The sequence below is a fragment of the Sceloporus occidentalis genome, unplaced genomic scaffold, assembly GCF_023333645.1.
Source record: "Sceloporus occidentalis isolate IW3139 unplaced genomic scaffold, rSceOcc1.0.p SCAF_2, whole genome shotgun sequence".
Lineage (NCBI taxonomy): Eukaryota > Metazoa > Chordata > Lepidosauria > Squamata > Phrynosomatidae > Sceloporus > Sceloporus occidentalis.
In genome coordinates, this window is record NW_028316982.1 from 249,311,292 (window position 1) to 249,334,077 (window position 22,786).

The following is a 22,786-nucleotide window of genomic DNA, read 5'->3' on the forward strand; positions in this document are numbered from 1 at the left end:
GGCTTACAGATTATAAACTGCTTAGAGAGTGCTGAGTTCATGGATAAGCGATATAGAAATGTAAATACTATTGCTAATGACGTTGTCTACTCCCTGCCAGGGCCAGTTTTGGGCCACAATTAAGACTGCCCCAATTAAACAGTAGGACATGACATCATTATGCATCTGCAAGGTGATAACCTCAACATGCATCACAGGGCCAGAAGGCTGAAGATGCTGCTGAAGTTTTTATTGGCACAAGAAGGTCTCTCTCTGCTGCAACCACACAGGTCTGCATCTAAGACCAAAGAAATACACACACACACACACACACACACACAGCTGGTTTGCCCATGCAGGAAAAAAAAAGTAAGGCAGCAAACTTGCAAGCCTACCAAGTGGCATGTCATCTCACACGTGACAAATCTGGACTAGATCCCAAAGGAGTTGCCTTTGAGCAAATTGTTTACTGCTTTGACATGCTTTTGTTTCTCAAATACCAACAATAGCCAGCAAAGGATGTAGCCTTTTCCTTCATCAAACTTCCTTCCCACACCATCTTAAATTCAGCTTTAACACCTCAAGGAAGGTGCAGCATTGTGACTTTCCATCACCACATTTATTCCCCTAAAATGACTGTTAACATGTATGCCTGACTAAGAAGCCTGTGAGCTTCAAAAGCTTGTGTAATGAATTTTGCAACCTTTGGATTGCCTTAATAAGGGTATCGAAGTAACGTATGTTTTGGATTTTAGTATATTTTGATCCATGACTCTGCTGTACTAGAAATGGAGTTTGTGGGGCTGCCCCCGCTCCACTGCCGATAAGTAATGTACATTACATTGATGGTTATGAAGGCATGAAGAGTGTGAAGACTGCAGCAATATCTTGACGTTATTACTTCTCACCAGGATCTAGTTCCTTCTGAGCTCCATCCTATTCATATACTCTGCATTTATGGTTTCACATAATTATTAGAACACTTGAGCTCAAGGGCATAAGGCAGGGACAATGTAGGATGGGTGGTACAGTGTTCCTGAAGCATAAGTCACTTGCTGGCTGTACAATGCCAAGGCACAGCAACAGAATTAAGGCCTAAGACAAACTTTCTCCAACCTGGGATCTGAGAAACCCATTTGTGATGTTATTCATCAATACCTTGTAGAAGTTGACTGGAACTGATAACTATGCTGCGGGAAACTAGAAGACAAAATAAATAAAATAAATAAATAAATAAAAGGCACCAGAACATAAAACTAAACACTAAGGTCAGGTTTGTCCACGCCATTGTATTCCCCATCACCATGTTCAGATATGAAAGCTGGACAGTGAAGAAAGCTGATACAAGCAAATCAACTCATTTGGGATGTAGTGTTGGAGAAGTGGATGGCCAAAAAGACAAACAAATACATCACTTAACAGATAAAGGCTGCTCTCCTGGAAGACTAAGGCCCCATACAGATGGGCCAAAATAAAGCTGCTTCGGGTCACTTTGGAGGTATGCTATTTAAATGATGCATGTGTCCTAAGAGTCCGGAAGCCGCACCAAAGCCACAATCCAGTCCTATGGATTGGAGCGCAGCTTTGGCACAACTTTCAGACTCTTAGGATGCATGCATCATTTAAATAGCATATCTCCAAAGTGACCTGAAGCAGCTTTATTTTGGCCTGTCTGTATGGGGCCTAAGGTAACTAAACTGAGGCAGTCACACTTTGCCCAGGGAACTCACTAGAAAAGACAATAATGCTAGCAAAGGTGGCGGGTGATAGAAAGGAAGACATGACAGATGATTAGTCAGGAAGGTCATGTGCTTGAACCATGAGGACCTGAGCAGAATGGCTGAGCATAGAGTGTCTTGGAAATGTCTCATTCATAGGGTCACCATGAGTCAAAATGCATAATAGGGTCGCCATGAGTCTTGAGCAAGACCTTTCTTGTCCTTACGTTCCATTGCTGGCATACTTACATGGATGGAGGCTAACAGTGGCAGAAGGTCAGTGTGGCTAATAGCTTTCCAACTGTCTTGGAGTACATTCCTGTGGTTTTCCAGTCATGACAGGCCAGAGCTTTGTCAGTGTGGCACTGTGTTTGCATGGGGAATGTAAAGGGGTATTGCATTCCTCCTTGCACAAGTGTCTAAACAGTGCAATTACTGTTACAGGAGTTACGTTAGCATAACAACTCAAGAAGAATCTGCCCATTATCTACCCATCTTTAGCTACACCTATATGCATTGCCGTGAAGAGTCCTGTTATTTTAAGCACACTGAGCCAAATATATTTTTCCTTGTGTACTTGTACAGTAAATCTCCTTTCCCTTCATTTCTATGAAATCATAACACATAAGCAGTAGCTAAAACAGGTTAATGGGAACACAACAGACATCTCTCTGCCCTGGAAGGAACATGGACAGTAAGATGAACTGGAAGAGATCTGAATGGCTACAACACACAACCAATGACAGCAGAAATATGGTAAGGAAAGACTGGGTACTTGTCTCGTCTGGATACTTCAGCGAACTGATCCTTCAGAACCTGTCTGCACAGACAGATTAAACCCATGTGGCTGGAGTGCAGGATATGGAAAAAATAAAACAACAAATTCTTAAAATTAAGGATGAAAAGTCCTGGCATTCCAGACCTCCTCGCACCAGAAAGATGTTCATCCTGACAAGCAATCAGCAGCAGTAATTTTGAGACATCTAGTGATTTCTATGCAGAGTGTGGAAGTTCCTTTTTTTGGACTACAGTTCCCAGTCGTCTCTCAGTAAGGGGTACATTTTAATTTACGTTCAGAAAGTGGTCTGGGCCACCATATAAATAAGGCTTGCCTGGGGGCCATTACTAATAATGCACATTACATCGATTAACAAGACTGATTTCAAGACATAGCTATAGAATTTGACATTTGCTTTACACTAATCTCAGGTTTACAGTGTTTATTCTGCAAATGGAAATCATGCCATATATGCAGCCATTTTAAAATAAAAAGAATATTCTTCTTTCCTGGTTTTTTTCAGAAAATGTATGGAAAACTGTAGTGAGCCTTGGGGCCAGCTCTCTTCCAAAGACTCCCTGGGGGAGTCGCAGAGATTGCTAAAATGGGAACAGTTGAAAACAAACAAAATCAAAAGTGGCAAGAAGTCTCCTTCAGTTTAAACAAAGTAATAAAAGAGTGCAACAGAACTGTTGCAATTTATTTAATAATTGAAGTGCTGTTCCTCAAGGCAACTCACCTTTTGGAGTGAGATGAAATTGGTGGTTCAGGGAATCTAGAGGGGTGAGGCATTGCAAAAACAATTTGGGGGTCTTTGTGTAGTCCCAGGGTCCTCACTTCACCCACATCTATGAAAATCTTTCTCCATGGTAGATGAAAAAGTGTACATATTAGCGGTTTTGGAGTGTTGTTCAAATTCTACCAACAGTTTAAAGCTTATGTGGGCAACCTTACAAGGGCCATGGGGAGATATGGAAGCTTTGGTGGCCACAAAATGGGGCCCCAGATGCTGCATGTGGCCCATGGCCTTTGCTTTCCCCACCCCTGGTCTAAAGACCTCTCATCTACAGTGCTTGAAAGAGGCGATCAACAGTAAATCTCAATCACAGAATTAAGCACATTCTTTCATATTTGATGTGCTTCCATGGCACAGTGCAATGAAATATGCAGCCATATAGCTGTTTAAGTTTGACCGTCCTTTCACTGGTTTCTCTTTCCTGAACTGAAACATTCATCAACATTTCATTTGGCAAGAACCTCCCAGTAATGTCTGGTTTATTCTCTTAAAGCACTATGGGAAAAACAAATAGTCTCAGCAGACATGTTGGCATGATCTCAAAAGAAGCCATTTTACTGTCTTTGAATGGCGCAATGTTTGATATTACTACTACTACTCCCCTCTAAATGTTACATGAATTCTGTAACTATAAATATATATGTATGTTCTGTACACGTATAGCAGTTCACAAGAGGTTTTTCCAGTGGACTTTCCTTCTGCGTTGCCATATCAAGGAATCAATATGCATACTGATGCCAATGTTCCATTTAACCCAGTGTATGATCTCAGGAGACAAGAGATCTTTTGGGTGCTGTTCCCTCTTTCGTTGTAGAATGTAAAATACAGAGGAACTTAGAAATGCCTAAGTATCTTCATGTAAATCCTATGAGATGGCTCACTACTAATCCTGAGGCCAAGTAACTGCTACCAGGGCCAGACTGCTACCAGGGCCACAAGTAGCATTTCACATCCGAACTGTCAGTAGTAGCAATGAATGAAATAAGTGAATTGTCCTCATTCTAAGATTCTCATATAAAATCTCCTGCTGTATGACTGAGGATGCATCTGAAGTACCAGTATACACTAGTTTCAAGTAAAGTACACAGTATACACTAGTTTTTAGTAAAAAAAAAGTTCAGTGGTGGTGGGAACAAAAAGAGGGTCTAAGAATAATATCCTTGAATTAAAAGAAGCCAACTGTCTACTGCCCATTTAATATATTTTTAAATGATTTGATCAGTTAGAGGAATTTCCTTAAATCAAGCCAACTCAAGCAATTTAAATTTAATAACTCAACCATTTCATTACTGAATGTGTTTTTATAATTTTGTTCTCTTCTAGCAAGGTCAGCGATATGAAACAAACACAGCCCAACCATGAGGGGAAGAAAACCTAGGCATTTTTATTATTTGGTCTGAGAACAGAATCTATGTACATGCTTTGCCATTGCTTTCATATAAATCCTGTCCAAGGACTTCATTATTAGATGAAAATAGGCAGATCACAGAGAATGTTCACAACAGCCAGTGGAAAAGATTATTAACAAGCACTTCACCAGAAGTTTCATACACACACACACAAACCTCTTTCCTAAGAGTTTCCAAATATGTATTAAAACCCCACCAGATCAAATAAAATAATAGTAATAGTGGGAACAGAGGGCTAATAACCTAGGCACATCAGTGAAACATCTGTTGATCTCTTCCCAGAAATCTACAAACCTGTATGTAGTTGCAGGGTAATTTAAAATTCAAAATACAGAAGTGTCTGCATAGGAATTGATATAGACCACACACACAGACACACAAAACCAAATATGGAACACTTAAAAATGGTTACACATTTGAAAGGTGCCAAAATAAGAAACTTGAATAAATCCATTCTGAAACCCAAAAATTTACTATGTTTTGTCACTTCGCTGGGTTCTGTTCCCAACAGTGTGTGTGTGTGTGTGTGTGTGTGTGTGTGTGTGTATTTACAAGCAAGAAATATACACATTTTAAAATTCATTGGATATCCTTCCATAAATGTATACTACAGCAAATATCTAAAATGTGGATACTGCTAATAACCACATTTAAAAATAAATGTCTCATATGTCAGAAATGCCAGTGGGTATCAGTGATCACTTAAATGCCTTAAGCTGTCAGCACTTCAATGGTGTAACACCACAATACTGAGCACAATGAAAATGTTTACTGTATACTAAATAAGGATCATACATTTTGAGCATTCATTATCTCTTGTTTCTCTCTCACGCATATCATCCCAACATCTTGCAATCGTTTCAGTTTATGCTTTAGATCAGTGATGGTGAAGCTTTTAGAGATCAAGTGCCCAAACTTAAAGGCGTTCCCGCACCAGGTGTTACCAGGTGCCAGGGAGTGAGACTTCCAAGGGGCAGGACTTCCACCTTCTGGGGGTGGGGTGGGATTTCTGCCTTCCAGGAGCAGGACTTCCAGGGGTGGGACTTCCCCAGAGACATCCATATGCCCTCATTAATGGCTTTGCGTGCCAGAGAGGCATGAGTGCCATAGGTTCGCCACCATGGCTTTAGATAGATCTGTATAAGTGAGCATCCATGGTTTATATGAACTCCTGTTTGCTTAATGGATGAGGTACATATCCTTTTGTAGTGCATGAAGTTGCATTTTCAGTGAAGTGAATGTAACAATGTAAAAAAAAATCACGGGTGTAGGGTCAGCATCACCATTTAACACTGCTGGGAACTGCTCATCTCTGGGAACTTCGTTCATCTGCTCCTCTTTTTGTTTTTTAAGCTTTTACAAAAGCAATATAAGAAAGGAGCAACAACTTCCCTCTCCTGGTCAGTGGAGGTAAGTGAAGCCAGAGGAAGAGGGCAAATGAACAGGCAGTGGTGTCAGTGGCAAGGAAATTCCCTGCTGCCCTAATATGGAGCCAATACCACAGTTATCCATAATGGAACAAAGGGCTTACTAGACTGGGCAACTGGATTATAGGTGGTTCAGACATGTCCATAGGTGCATGTAACAGTGGAATTTGTCATTAACACAATACCTCGAATGGCAAGAGAGAGCTTACCCATAAATAGACATATTCCTATAATGTTGCTTTTTTAAAAAAAGGATTAAATTCAGTCCCCAAAAATACTTTTTGCTATATTCTACATAATACTATTATCACTTAATTTAAGAATATTATCCCTTATAATAGTAATTATGCATTCATCTAACATTTAGTTTCGTTAACTCAGAAATGCTACAGACCATGTCTAATTTACTTAAGCAGATAATTATTTCAACACTTTGGGTAAGTACACACTATAAAAAGATTACATGCCAACAGATGGCATGTACACTATTTGATCATCATACTAGGTGTCACTCAAGATGAAACTTCTAGTGCAATTAACACAAAATTTTGCTTACAATTGCTAAATGCAGATTCATCTGCACTGGACTACAAAGGACTAAGCAGGGTGTGCAAAATCTATACCAACAACCACTCACCCCTTAAAAATCTCTGACATTTAAAAATTATAAAAATGGAGATCATCTGCTAAAATTGTTATTGTTTTAAAATAAATATATGGCTAGAAGTTTGTGTAAAGTTCTCTTATAAAATATCCCACCTTCACATTCTAAAATAGGAAAAAAGAGTAGTCCTTTCACTTCCTTATTTTAAATAAAAGGATTAAATAATATTCAGATAGACAATATATCAAAATAAATATTTCCCTAACCTATTTTTAAAATAAAGATGAATAAAGTTTGAATAAAACAGAATATAATACTTACACGACATTAGGCAGTGCCCAAAAGTTTATCACATTTTATTTTTAATAAGTGGATATCCTCTATATGAAGCTTTCAGGCAGCAAGAGTAGGGGTGAAAAGAAAACAAGTACAGAAGGGGTAGGACGGACATTGATACGGCTAGTCAGAGGGAAGTAAAATAGAAAACAAAAGTCCAGAGAGAAGGAAGATGAGGAGGAACTAAAAAGAGTTCATGACAAGGATTAAGGACTTGGAAAGGAAGAAAGCAGACAAAGAAAACAACACCGAAAGCAAAATGGGAAAGGTTGAAAGAAGAAAGAACAGCAAAATTTTTTAGAAAGATAGGAAGCAAAGCAGCTAGCACTTATAGCAGAATAAAAATATCCATGAAATCACAGTTCAGATGTACTCTATTGCAGTCTACATTTAAAATGTTATGCAACATTTTAGATCCAGAGTGTTGTTTTGTATTTGATGAAACATAACTTTTATTGTTGATTTACTGATGTCACTATGATGAATGACATCATAGCGACTCCATAGTGATATCAAAACCCTACAATTATGACATTCACATTATTTTCTCACTTCTTGTCAGATAGCTAACAACTTTTAAAGAGAGGGAGACCAAGACTCCAAGGAGAAAAGCCTCAATATTTAATTTTTAGTATTGAGTTGGATGACTACATCCATTTTCAGTGAACAAAACAGTGAATCAAGCATTAAATGCAAACAGAAACTCATCTTCCTAAATGAAATATAAAAAGAGCTCAGAAGGAAAACCAGCATATTAATCAGAAGTGCAAAGAAAATTTAAAAGGGGTTACGAATATAAATAAATAGATGGTGGAGTGAAGAATGCTGGAATCAAAGTTAAGTGTAGACTGATTGTCAATGGAACTTCAGTCACTACTAATTTAAAGCTCATTGATTTAATGGATTTACACAAGGACTAAATCTAGATTCAATTGCTGCACCTTAAAAACAGGTCCAGTTGGGGGACCTATTAGAATGGAAACATTTGGGTCCAGATGGGTATGCCCAGTAGCACTCTTGCCTGAAATCTTGGAATGCCAGGATTCAGCTTCACAACTGCTTCCTATGTTTGAAACCTTATGGGGAAAAGTAATAAGCTTTTTTTGTTTTGCAATGTGATCTCTTCCAAGACACCTATTTTTAACTAACCTCTCCTGCCACCTTTTGGACCTGAAACTCCCACTCACCTTTCTATTTCTATGGCATCACTTCAAGTCTGAGGGAACTCTTTCCTCTTTTCCAGCTCTGGATCTGAGTTGCCAAGCTAATTACTTTGGGGTGAAGGAAGAGAAAAGGGTGGTAAAGACCACTATGAGATCAAATTTCTCCCAATATAACCAAATGGTATGATCAGTTACAGCAATTGTGACTTCTAAATGTAGTATGTTTTAACTTTAACAGTTACAAAAGTGACAATTTACCCCTTTACCCATGTATGAGTTGATGTAATTTTCACTGTATGTGTTTGGACCTTACTCTGTGTCAACACTAAGAAATGGACCTAAAACAAGTCTGGAATTTCTATAGTAATATCATTTCCCCTTCTTTTCTTTTTTAAAGTGTAATGCCATTTCTGGAAACCCATTAAAATATACTACAGAATTGTGCTTCTTAGGATATCTGATGTGGGAGATCAACTATTGTTTCCCAGTGTGCCACTGAGCATTAGTGCCATTATTTCCTTCTTTCCTGGAAATTGGCCAGGGATGAGCAGCCATTGGCTCAGGAATCTGCACTGTACCAGGGACCACTGGTTTGAGTAGCACTGCTCAGGACTGGGCACAGTGGTCTTAGATTTCTTTTGGACCATTGCTCTCATGTTCCCTCACTATTGTTTACCTCCTGTCTATGGCTGCAGGGAGCTGCACTCCAGCACCATCTGCAAATTCTCAGTGGTTCTATGAGATGTACCCCATCAGCCGTTTTGTACATCATGGCAAAGAAAAAGGAACAAAAAGGAATCAATGTGGATAATAGTAAAAAGTAGGCATGAAACAGAAAAAAGTAAAGCGAATAAACCCAGTGGCTGCATACTTATAAAAGGTGTCATACAATTCCTTGGCTTTCTCTTTAGAAAATTCTTCTTGCAACTTAAACTCAGCACATTCTTGTGCTTAACCAAATCAGTTGAGAGAATTAAGGATCTGTTTAAGAGACATCAACATAACAGAAGAGCCAGCAAACATTTCCTTTCAGGAAAAGTACTGAGGCCAGACATGTGAGTCTTTCAAAGCACAAAGTGTTTTTTAAAGTTAAGAAACAATAATGGGAAGCTCCTGCAGCAGAACACACTGGAGCTGTGAGGTTTTCTTTTTAACCACTAACTTTTCAAGGCAGGCCAAAACCAAGCTTCAAGACTGAAGAAGAATTTTATAAAGCACAGCTGCTTTGTGTTGTCTCTCTAGACTGGCAGACACTGTTTATTTGTACATGTGTTTAGGTGTATGTGTATGTGAATGAATATTCATCCCATATTAAATGTATATGTAAAGAACTGAGTTCATATTGTAGCATACAATGCACAGGCAAGCTTTTTTTTGTACCCTATAGCCTATTGGTCAGGCTTCTGCAAGCAATGCACCACAAGCCAACAGAAAATGCAACTTATGAAAGGATCTCAGTCCAGAAGACATAAATTTCTACACTGTACACTCTCTGGGGATAGGAATCCCACTATACCTTGGAGAAGGGCATGCATATAGAGTTGGGGGAATAGTAAAACATTAAAGTTAGAATATAAAGCCATAAAACAGCACATGAATCAACTATTGCTTGTGGAGATAGTCCACCAGGAATCTTTTTTTTACAAGTAACAAGCAAGTCAGGTTTTTGCACAAATTCTATTTGTTTAAAGGGGAAGGGAGGCTTGCGTACAATACACTATGTACAATCTCTTAATTGAAACATACTATATAAATAGTGAAAACCCAATTCCAGAAGAAGAAATGGGAAATACATTCTCTTTTAGGAGAGATGGACAAAATATAAGACAGCACCTACAGGAGGGCAGAGGAACCTAACACAGGTTTCCCCAACCATTTGTCCTCCAATTGTATTGGATTACAACTCTCATCAACCTAACATAATGGGAGTTGTACTCCAGCACACGTGGATGGTACCAGGTTGGCAAAGACAGGTCTATGAGAAATGAGATCCCATCTCATTAGCAGTATAGAAGAGCAATCATGAATTAAAGTTGCTGAACACGGTTCAGATTATTGGATATATCTATAAGCACAATGCTTTATAGGAGCATTTACTGTATACCAAAATCCTACTTCTTGCAACACACAGTGTTGCACAAGAAGTGAAAAATGTTTTCCTATTCAAAAGGTGCTTGGACATTCTTTTCAGGCAGCATTTTACCAATATTTTTAGGTAAGATCTCATTTGATATTGTTTTAGAGCAAGAGAAAGAGGCATCTTTAAATAGGAGGAAAATGTATACGATATAAGAACTCAATGATTTCCTATATAGGAGGAGTTCTGGTTTTAAAAACCATTAGATTTCTTTCTTTTTTAAAAAAATAAGAGATAAAATGTTGCCCAAAGTTCAAAAATTAACTATACACATTTGTGTCTGTGTGTGTCTGTGTGTGTGTTTAAAATTAGATCTATAAATAAAAATAGTTCTCATAGTTAAAGATACAATTTGTATCAACAGTAAAGGTACTTTCTGGTTCTACAGGGTCTTCAAGTGACAGCTGCACACACATTTATCAGCAATTTAACACTGTATACTAGGGAAACATCACAGTATGTTGCTTTGCAGGGAATCCTAGTGTGCAGGCAGCCGACTGCAATGCCTATAAAGTCACTGACTACCAGATCTATCTATGTAAAATTACATTTTAAAGAAGCTAGCAGAACCCATAACTTAAAACCAGAAATCTTCCTTACAAATTCTACAAGAGGCAATCCTATTTGCATTTAAAATTATGTAGTTTCTAGAGAGAATTAGACCTACGTAATTCAACAAGCCAAACAAACTAACTTGGAGAACATAGTCTACATAAACTAGGATCCAGCACTGCACTACTGCAGTTCCACTAGTGTAACAGGAGTTTCCCCTCCTTTCCTCTCCCTTACAGCCTTTGGTGTTGCTTAAAAATCTGCTCTGGAGGGTTTCCCAGTTCTCCAGAGTAGATTTGAGACTGTATGGGAGCTATATCCATAGGTGTGGGTGGAACTAGTTCCCTCCAGTTCTGCAGACAAAACTGCTTCCATCAGCAATACCATTGGATTCTAGCCAGTATATCATAACATTCTCAGCTATAATGCTATAATACTATTATTACTGTAGTGCAGTTAATAAAATGTTGCATATCCTCAACACAACATAAAGCCTTCTCAGGTCAGCTTTGATAAATAGCACAAAAATATACAGTATCTTATATACAAAAATTGCATTGAAAACAATTAGGGTTCATTTAAAAACAGGTTTTTTTTATGAAAAAAAAGCATTTTGTCCATTATACCTGCACATTAATTAGGGGAGCAAAAGACACACCTAACACAAATTTCAATTTCATTGCCATTTCTAATGAATGGAAGTACACATCAGCTGGATACGGTCAGTACCTAAACCAGTCTATTTTTAGGCAATTATGAATTGGATGAACTGAACATTTTCCAAACTTCACATAAGGCTTTTGCCTTCTACATAATAAATTAGTGATAGCAGGTTTCTCTCATACTGATTGCTTCTGCTTGCAGAAAAAAAATAAACAGTCATCAACAAATAATTTCAATTAAAACCAATAAAAAGTGCCATACTATAAAGTACTAATATATTGTTACCCATTTCAGTGATAAAACTGGTAACTCACAAATTGCTTAAAAAATAAAGTCAGTGCTGTATAAGACCTTTGTTTTCTATAAATAAAATGATTATAGCACAGCGAAGATCACACAATAAAATTAAATAACTTAATTGCAATAAAAAAGAGTTCATAATAAGCTTGGCTTGAAGAAAAAAACGTTGGCTGGGTGCATAAAATCCTCTTCAATTTTCTGCAGTTTAGAAAAGAAACTCTTTTGTACTCAAAGGAGAAAGCACCCAATATAAAAATATGTAACAATATTAGAAAGTGCTGCATATAAAACCCCAATGCACCAAAGATTCTATTCAGAGAACACAGATATAATAATATATTAAACTGGAAAAACCTTCCAGTTATGAAAACAAACAAACAAGTTGAACGAGCATTTAAAACCAAACCTGTCACTTCCAATGCATGGGGTTGTACATACAGATTCCATGGCACAGTATTTCACATAAATGGATTACTATATAACCTCCTTGCTGAGAAGGAGATCACAAATGCTATTGTAGCAAACCTCCCTCAGCATTATAGCTGAAACTGAACTAATAGACACCACAAAGATGCATCATCATTGTCATCATGTCATCAATAACCTAGCTGAGATTTTTCCACTAAAATGGCTGCAGCAAGCTGCTGAGCATCTGTCATATGAGGATTCCTTTTCATAACAATTCTCACAAGGTCAGGGGGGAAAATGTTGCACAGGTTTATATAGACTTTTTCTCGGCTATCCAAGTACCTTGGAGGGTCTTGAGGCATTCCACAGTAAGGTATCCGCCAAGGCTGATCTTGTTGCTCAGGCAAGCTTTGGAAAGCAAACTGTTCATAACATGGCTGTGAGGGGTTACTGGGCAAGGAATACGTTTGACGAAAGCTATACGCATCCATTCCATAGCCCTGCCTATCCCAACTACTGAGTCCTTCTTGACCAGAGTATGATTTTCTTTGTCTTAGTGGAGAATTATCATATAAGCGTGAGTCTGATATGCTGTCTACTCTTGTGGACACAAGGGCTCTCCCCAGGTGCATGTTCTTTGAATGCTGGGAACTTTGAGGAGCAGGGTAGTCACCAGGACAACTTGAACGAGCACCAGCACTGGGATGCTGAAGGTGTCCAGCCATGTATGAAAGTGGAGGTTTGTGATGATGCTTTGGTTCTTCATGACTATAACTCTGAATCCTGGACAGTGTATCATGGTAGCTCTGCAAGAAAGACTGTGAAGTTACATGGCTATGGGGATGCATATGTTGGCACTTTAAATTCTCTTCCAGTTGGGGATCAGGAGAACTCATGTAGGATCGATCATTGTAGCCTATGTAGGAATCACTACTGCCACAGCTCATGCTCCCTTCGCTACTACAATCAGAGGCTACAGAGCTGATTCTGTAATCTATGTCCAAGGAGAAACGTCTTTCAGGGCTTCGTGGACCAGAGAGGCTTAGGTTTGGATATGCACTCAGCATAGAGTAGTAACCTACATCCACTGGAGACTCACATTTGGGATACTGCTCATAAGGCATTGGCGTTCCATGATTTTTGGTTGCCATCATCACTGGGGGATATGGTCCCTGTGGTCTTTGATCCTGAGGTGGGAAATGGACTCCAGATGGAAGGCCATTGCTTAAAGGTGCAGTACTTTGGGGCTTTGTAGCAGCAGAATTCGGTATACTAACTAAAGAAGGTACAGACCTGGTTTCCAATTTGTTTTTGGTGGGAAGCTTTTCCTCCAAGTCTTGGTAGACTTGAGTCCTTATACTAGGATCTGATTGCCTCTTTGGAGCAGCTCGCTTAAGATCTGAAGTGCTATCTATTTTAGTGCTGCAAGGAACACTGTTGCTCTTCACCAGCCCTCCTTCACCAGCAGCTTTGGCAGCTGTGTTCTTAGACATGGCACGAAGTTCATCAGCTACTGACCTCTGAGGCTGATTTCCTCTTTCTGGATGGTAGTACTTGCATTTGTGTCCATAAGTGCATTTCTTCCCTGTATAAATTTGTTTGGAGATTTCAGCAAAGGGGAAAAAGGAGACAGAATTTAATTCTACACTAATGTTAAGATCCATTGTTATTTTGTTGTTTTATTATTATTTTGTATTATTTATTTATTTACTAGTTGTTATTTTGATTTCTAGATTGCAACAACTACTCTTTCCTATGACTGTTAGTAGGACAGGCTAATATCCCGCTTTCCTGTTGAAGGACTTGTATGACAAAAATAGTGACTTGTGTTAGGTTCTCAACACATGTTTGAGTAAGCAGGAGATGCATACTTAGGCTTATGTAATACCATAAACAGAATTTAGATATTTTTAAAAACCATAGTTCCTAAAATTATGGACAATCTATGGAATTGAAGTACAAAATTTCACTTTTCCAAGCTCTGATCATATCTATTTGACCAGATTGATTTTGTGGATCATAGATCTTGAAATATGCTTTCCAATTCTGGAACTGTTATTCAGTTAACGGACTAGGGTCATAAGTATGCATTAGGCTTTTATCAGCTTTTACAATGAAACAAATTAATAATCAATGTTCATTTATTTAAAGAAAACAGGTAGAGTTTTGATAAATAAAATTACCATATGGACATGGTTGCTTCTTATGTTCTGGTACCACAGGTTTTTTCCTCAGAAAATTATCTAGACTTGGACCATGGCGGCCAAGTGGATCATCTGGAGGCATGAATCTACAGAACATATAAAAACAATAAAAATGAACAAAGTACTTGAGACATATTTTACACATTGACCTGGAAAAAAACAACAACAAATCCATGCATAGCTCATATATCTAGTTTTGATAGAATATAACTTAAAAACACTTTTTATGCAGCAATATATGAGATCCAAGACAGGAAAACGCAGCAGTTAGTTAACCATATGTATGGGCCTATTTAAAACGGTATAAATGCATTTAAAAACCTAACAGTATACAAAAGGACCACAGACACAACAAAGTTTTAAAAAGACCTTTGTGCAGCCATTTAATCCCCCAAAGCCTGTTTAAAAATAAAGTGATTTTTACCTGCTGGTGTAAAGAGAGCAGAGAAGGGGCCAATCCTGCCTTCCATAATAGAACATTTCACAATCTGGAAACAGCCATCAAGAATGCCATCATGTATGCTTTCCAGATGGGTCTGTGACAATGATAGGGCTGGAAAAAAGCTCTCCACTGAGGATCTTAAAACTTGTGCAGGCTCAAATAGGGAGATATACAGATGGCCTGGTTAAGCTGGCTTTGCACTGGCTTGGGGACGTAGCATTTAGACGTGCCAAGCACCCAAGACGGTCAAACGCTGCGCCAATGATTACACACCAGCTGTCTTCTATCCAGCTTGGGGGTGCGCTGTTTAGATGCCACTTGCCCCAGAACTGGTGAAAAGCCAGCTCTAGAGGCAAAGGGATGGCTTTTTCCCACCCCAAATAGGAGCAAAAATCTGTTTGCTGTGACCCCAATCTAGCCTAAAAGGCGTGGCTCCAAGCTACCCCCTTATGGCCATCTGTTTTGGCCCATGGTCATATTCTGGATCCAAGTTAGATCCATTTACATTAATGTGAAATGAATCAACTATCTCATTGATTTTAAGATATTCCAATGCTCCAGTCTGCAAGGCAGAGGAATGTATACATGCTCTTCCTAATCCTCTCTCTACTGTTCATACAAAAAAAATATGCATGGCAGGTTCTCCATGCATACAGTTGTTTAATTCTCATGGTTTCCCTACATTTTAAAGGAAAACAGCAGCACAAATTGGGTTCTTGTATATAAAGGTTTCTATAATAATAAAAATACTAGCTGGCATATAGGATTATACATAGAACTACACTCAAATATACAGAAGTGATACCAGGGCTATAATGTGCTCCAGCCCTTGTTGCCAGCTACCTTCTAGGAAAAGGAGGGAAGCAAATCAGGGTTACTTACTTGTCATTGACAAATGAATACATAAGCAGTCGTTCATCAATGAATTTCTTCCATTCTGGTTTTTCATTAGCTAGATCCCTGTAGTTATCATTAGACACAATTATACCATCAGACTCAAAGGCCAACTTTACGATGAACCTATCATCATAGCATACCACCCTTCTCCCTTGAACACGGCGGGATGGGGTGAACACCAGAATTTTCTCTTTTTCCAATTTACGTAAGATTTCTTGATCTAGAAATATTAAGAGAGAAAAGAAAAAAGCAGAAACACTGAAGAGAAGTAAAAAATAAATTGATTCTACTGAGCTCTCTTGTAAGAGCAGATAAAAACATTTCAGGTTAGACTACAATGACTGCAGTCCAGAATCAGATGGCTAGCATTCACCAACATATTAACAACATATAAATACAAATATAAAATACATTTACCTCAGGTTCTACAGTCATGTTTACACATATTACTACAGTTAATTCCAGTAACTGGTATAACATGTCACTATTTTCACAGATTGCCTAACTGAAAGATGAACAAATGAGCAGGAAACAGAGTTTATTTTATGGTATCACTGATCAATTAAGCAAATATATACCCCAATCTCTATCAAAGAGAATATAAAGGGGTCTAATATAACTTCTTGATTCAGATGTGCTGGACCACACACTCTCATCATTCCAACTAGCATGACCACTGGTATTATGGGCATCATTATAACATGTTCACACACCTTCTCAAACATCTGAGCCAACTCAAAATAAAATGATGCAATGTGAAGTCAAAGGTTTTCATGGCTGCAGTCCTTAGTTTTCTGTGAGTTTTCTGGGCTATATGGCCATATTCTGGAAGAATTTATTCCTGATGTTTTGCCTGCAATTGTGGCTGGCATCTTCAGGGGGTGGCAGCATGGAAGTGAGTGGGGTATAGCTGAAAAACCCACAAAAATGATGCAAGTTTGAAGGATATTTAGATTATGACTTAGACAAAACTAGGGGTTCAACCCCCCTACCCCTAGTGGTTTGATAATTCTGCAAGTTTCTGAGAGGACTTACAAGAGGTCAGACTCAATGTGTTGATATTAATTACCATAATTACATTTTTTTTTAAAAAAAATGTCAGGCTTAAGCCTGAGTGTAATTCACTTCCCCCAGTCCAGTGAAATTCACTGTAATTGTCACAGCATTTATCTGGGAATAATGGGGGGCATTTAGCAATAGCAGCACATACAATTCTATACTACTTAACAGTAAACTCAGCACTCTCTCAGTGGTTTACAATCTGTAAGCCAATTACTCCTAACAAGTCAACCTTGGAGCCCTGGGATCAAGCTCACAACATTGTGGCTGCAATACTGGCATTTAACCACTGTGCCACTATGACTCCTTATTTGTTTGATTGCTGTGTGTCTTAACAACACCCTTGAGGCTTCACCTGTTACCTTAAACAGAGTTTCATAGTGTGTGTGTGTGTAATAGCTGCTGTAAAAGGCATGGTGCGAATTGCAATGGGCAGCAATGGACCGGAGGGAGGGAGTACAGTGTGCACCCATGGCAAGGAGGCTGCTGAGGCAAGAGGGATATTTCACGGGCAAGTGACAATGGGTGATGATGAGAGAGAAAATAGACATGAATCATAGAGTTGGAAGAGACAAGGGCCATCCAGTCCAACCACATGCCATGCAGGAACTCAAAATCAAAGCATTCCTGCAGATGATCATCTAGCCTCTGTTTAAAAACCTCCAAAGAAGGAGATGTGTGTGTGTGTGTGTGTGAGAGAGAGAGAGAGAGAGAGATGTGTGTATGTGTGTGAGAGAGAGAGAGAGGGAGAGAGGGAAAGAGAGAAAGAGAGAGAGAGATATTTTAGGAAGAGAGAGGATGGAGACATGGGAAAAGCAGAAAAGAAAGACAGAAGACTGTATAGGTTCAAGAGGAGGTGTCCACAGCACCTACAGCTATTAAAAGGAAGACAAAGGCAACAGAATACTGGAGGTGGATAGTCAAGATACAGACTGGGAGAAGACTTTCAAAGAGGTGAAGGCCCATTAAAAAAAAGACTGAGCAACTGGGGGAGGGAATAAGTTCAAAAGTAAGACAGAAGACTGTATAGGCTCAAGAGGAGGTGTCCACAGCACCTACAGCTATTAAAAGGAAGACAAAGGCAACAGAATACTGGAGGTGGATAGTCAAGATACAGACTGGGAGAAGACTTTCAAAGAGGTGAAGGCCCATTAAAAAAAAGACTGAGTAACTGGGGGAGGGAATAAGTTCAAAAGTACCCTGATTGTAGTATCAATATGTTTTTTATGCTTGCATATAGATATCATGCAAGTTTTTTTGGGGGGGAAATGCATTTTCTAAGCAGCAGATCTGCTGTGAATATGTTTTTGGGGTCCCCGCCCCATTAGATTACTAAATTCTGAACTTTAGTAGGAAAAATAATTCTTCACAGGGGAATTTCTTCCTGGCATCTGTTGATAATACATAATGCCTAACCCCTTTTTGCCTATCCCTAATCACAGATACAACTGACTCTGACTTTACAGGTTTCAGTCTTTATCATAGCCAACTGCTGTTGATAATTCCATCTATTTAAGATCACATGCACAGAGAGATTATCATCCATAGTTAGAAAGCTTTAAACATCAGTACATGATTGCACCCATAAAAGCTACTCTAGAGCAAAACAGCCAAGAGGCAATATTTTGTAGTTGAAACATTTGCTTGGTCAATCAAAAAAGTGATACTATTATTGTCATAGACCAGTGATGGAGAACCTTTTAGAAGCCAAGTTCCCAAACTGCAACCCAAAACCCACTTATTTATTGCAAAGTGTCATGTCCCTCTGGCTTTCTAGTAACAAACCCTGGCAAACTGTGCTGGGGCGATGGCACATGTGCCCACAGAGAGGGCTCTAAGTGCCTCCTCTGGCACACATGCCATAGGTTTGCCATCACTGTCATAAACTTTACAAATCAAGCTACTGAAGGCAGAACAAATTATACCTGTAATGAGAGCATCCGGTCGGGACTGTTCTTTTCTCCATGCTGGCACAAACACTGTGACATCTTTGTGGCCTCTTTCCAAAAACCAATCCACTGCCAGTTTAATCCCTCGACAAGAGAATACTTCTTTGTTTCCATGGCTGAAACAGACATCCCCAAATCACTGATGCCTTGTATTACAACCTTTACTCAACCTTGCGAATGAATTTAATGCACCAAATACTTTGGAGTATTAGTAATGTTTCTTCACACTCTCAGTTTGCAACCAGGTCAGCTGTTTTCACTTTGCATTACTACAGACAACCCCAAAAGATTTAAAGGAAGCTTTAAGAGTGGTACCTCAGACACTCTTGTAAGCTAAGAAAAGCAACACAGCACATTCAAGAAACTGGTCTTTTCATTTTCTAGAAAAATGCAATTGTTCTGTGTATATAATATATGCTGCTTTTCAGTCCCACCACCAAGAAGTCACAAAAATCATTTCAGTGTTTTTACATTAAAATGTTTATATTCTTGGGCTTCGCTCATGGATGAGTATCAAAATTTATACTATTTATGCAATGGACCAAAGTCTGAGGTATAAATCCAATTGTTAGTCACAACCAGCAATCTCTGTGATGAAGCACGATGGTGGCAGAATCACACTAAAGGGACCTTTTTTCTCTGGAAAACTGGTCAGAGGTAGGAGGGATGAGAAGAAACCTAGTCTGCATGGAACCTTTGACTGAGGTGGAGGTTCACCTTCCAACAGGATAGTCTCCCTAAATACAGAGCAAAAGTAACACTGGAATCATTTGAAAACAATAACCTAAAAATAATATTGCAAAAATCAAGAACCATGCAGTATCTTCGAGATCAAGTGAGAAATAGAATTTTCTAGCATACACTTTTGTGGACTCCAGTCCACTTCATAGATGTGCCAGGATGTCTTAGTACCTGAATGTATTAGAATGGCTTGGTAAAAGTTCAGATTTCAATTTGATTTGGGCTAGACCTGAAAGTTCCTGTTCACCAATGGTCCCCATCAACCCAGAGCATTTTTGCAAAACAAATGGTAAAAATTTGTTGTTGTTAACTGCCGTCAAGTCAACTTCTATTCATGGCAAGCCTGGTCAGGTCTTGCAGACTCATGGCTTGGTTTCCTTGACTGAGTTTATCCATCTGTCATGCAGTATTCCTCTTTTTCTACTGCCTTCCCTAGCATCATTGTGTTTTCCTGTGATTCATTTTAACTCTTATGGGGCCAAAGTACAACAGCCTTAATTTAATCATCTTGGCTTCCCAAGAGAGTTCAGGCTTGATCTGTTGTAAGACCCACTTGTTTGTCTTCTTCACTGTCCATGGTATTCGCAGTAACTTTCTCTAACACCACATTTCAATTGGGTTGATTTTCTTCCTATCAGCTTTTTTCACTGTCCAGCTTTCACATGGTACATATGGAAAATGGCTTTGACTAGTATCACTTTAGTATTAAAGAGTTATGTCTTTACACTGTTTGATCTTAATCCCAGCTATATTTTTTAAAAATTGAGTGGAGGAGGTCTCACATCACCCCTAGGGAACAATTAACATGGTTTCCCAGTATTCATTATTTTGACATTTTTAATGATTGTTATATTTTATCCCATCTTTCCAGTAAGCACAATTAGTGAAAATATTGTGTATAAAATTACCTTCATGTTTAAACTTGGGACCTGTCTCATTATGTATATGCAACTATATATCATTATGTATATGCAACGATTCCAAAATCCAAGCAAATTTGAAATTGAAAACAATTCTTGTTTCAAGTATTTCAGATAAGGGAGACTCAACCTGCATTATTATTATTACCATAATTAAATTACCATAATTGAAAAAGGTCTAAACCCCCTAGCCATGAGGAGGCCTACTGAATCAGTTGCTGCATGACAAATCAAAGCTTACATAAGACTTATTGATTCAGTGGGTCCACTCTAACTGAATTATTTAATTATTTATTATTTAATGTATAACCTTTCTTTCTCTTACCATGGGTAAAAGTGGATTATAGGCTGTTTGATTCAGGCCTAGGGTATTAACAAGGTACTTGTTTATTCATATAAAATGGTTCTTGCCATATGAATCTGCCTGTGCTTTGAAATCACCAAGGCTCTGGAACTTCCTTTCCAGAGAAGACAAACTAGTATCTTCCTTATCTTTCTGGAATGAGCAATCCTCTTTTTATTCTGTTAGGTCTTTGATCACATTTTTTTTTTTAAAAAAAGAAGAATCAGATTTTGTATAATGTGATGGATATGGATAATGTGATTTGCTGTTGTTTTCAAGGGTTTATGTTTTTAGCTGATTTTAGTGAATTGCTTTTAAACTTTTGTATCATGTAAATTTTTAAACTATGTTTGTTTTAACTGTTCTAAGCTGCTTTATGTTCTATACAGGGTAAAAGTCGGACTATAAAGAACAGCAACAATTACTGCTGTACTTTTCAGTATTTACAGTATATGGGTTTTCTTTCATTGTATATCATGCTTAAATTTGGAAAGGGCCAAGAGAAATGGACAATGAAGGAACAGAGAGATGTGTAATTCTTTTCTGTACTCCTTGCTTTCTACTAGTGTAAATAAAAACTCATAGAATCATCATCAACATTCTGAAGCCTCCTGTGTTTCTGCCATCATGGTCCTTTTTCGGTGGTCACTTCTAGCCAATTGGCCCATTCTGCTCACTTTCCTCATTTTTAAAATTAACTCATGGTTCTGTGGCTATTGAACATGCTCAGTCCATTGTGGAGGAGGGTCTCCCTTCCAAAGAAACTTCATATTGGAAATCTTTGACCACAGTTGGTGTTACTTTTGGCTACAGAAGGATCATCACTCAGAGAATGATTTTGGCATTAATATATATGCCACCATGTGCCAAACTAGCCTCCAGGGGTGGCTTACACTAATTAAAAACAAGCAATAAAACCCAAAGAACTTTATAAAGAGCCAGGGCGGATGCTGGTGGGCACATAATTTTCACAAAGCCTAGCTAGTTAAAAATGATGAAAACTCTGCTCCACTCTACCAGCATCTGGAGAGACATACATTTCTCATCCCTGTACTATAAATAGAGTAACAGTGGCCCCATACAGACTGCCAAAATAAAGCTGCTTCGGGTCACTTTGGAGGTATGCTGTTTAAATGATACATGTGTCCTAAGAGTCTGGAAGTTGCACCAAAGCTGCACGTCAGTCCTTAGGACTGGATCATGGCTTTGGCGTGGCTTCCGGACTCTTAGGACGCATGCATGATTTAAACAGCATACCTCCAAAGTGACCCGAAGCAGCTTTATTTTGGCCTGTCTATAATATTATAATAATAACATTAAGATGACTAAACCAAGGCTGTCATACTTTGGCCACATCATGAGAAGGCACGACTCACTGGAAAACACAATAATGTTAGGAAAGGTGGGGGGAGTAGAAAGAGAGGAAGAGCACATGCTAGATGGATGGATTCAATTAAGACGGTCATGGGTATGAATCTGCAAGAACTTAGAAGAACAGTGGATGACAGGGAGTCGTGGAGATGTCTCATCCACAGGGTTGCCATGAGTTGAGATCGACTCAAGGGTGGTTAACAACAACAAAAAATTGCTTTAAGGCTCTCTACTTAATTATGGTGCATAAAGAGTATTTTGTAGATGCCATGGATACGACTATAAAATACAGTATATATAAATAACTGATTACTCTCACTTTCTCTTATGGAAAAGAAACCCCTCATAGAGTTACATGAAAGATAAACAAAGGTTAAACTGTAATCTCATACACATTTATCTGTAACTCACACTGAACACAGTGAAATTCTCCTCTGCGACGAGGCAAGTATCAAATAGCACTGTAAAGCTTACTTCTGCTCAAATACCTATCACAGGCGGGTTACAGACTGCCGAAAAGCGGCAGCCTGCACCCGCCCGTTTCCCCGCCGGATCAGGGCCTCAGCAGCCAGAGCGGCAGCCGCTAAGGC

At 38.7% G+C, this 22,786-nt stretch overlaps 1 protein-coding gene across 5 annotated transcripts in view; it reads right to left on the reverse strand.

Annotated features, from left to right (window-relative positions):
• Window positions 1-11,983: 11,983 nt before the first annotated feature.
• The window catches only part of ZC3H12C (zinc finger CCCH-type containing 12C), a 62,507-nt gene continuing 51,704 nt past the window's right edge, over window positions 11,984-22,786 (reverse strand). For all 5 annotated transcript variants that reach the window (XM_089508223.1, XM_089508226.1, XM_089508224.1 and 2 more), the window contains exons 3-6: window positions 18,798-18,937; window positions 15,799-16,033; window positions 14,454-14,560; window positions 11,984-13,855 (exon numbers count right to left, since the gene is read on the reverse strand). In XM_089508223.1, coding sequence (XP_089364349.1) covers window positions 12,459-13,855; window positions 14,454-14,560; window positions 15,799-16,033; window positions 18,798-18,937 — 1,879 coding nt within the window. In that variant the 3' untranslated portion in view covers window positions 11,984-12,458. The remainder of the gene's footprint in view (window positions 13,856-14,453; window positions 14,561-15,798; window positions 16,034-18,797; window positions 18,938-22,786) is intronic.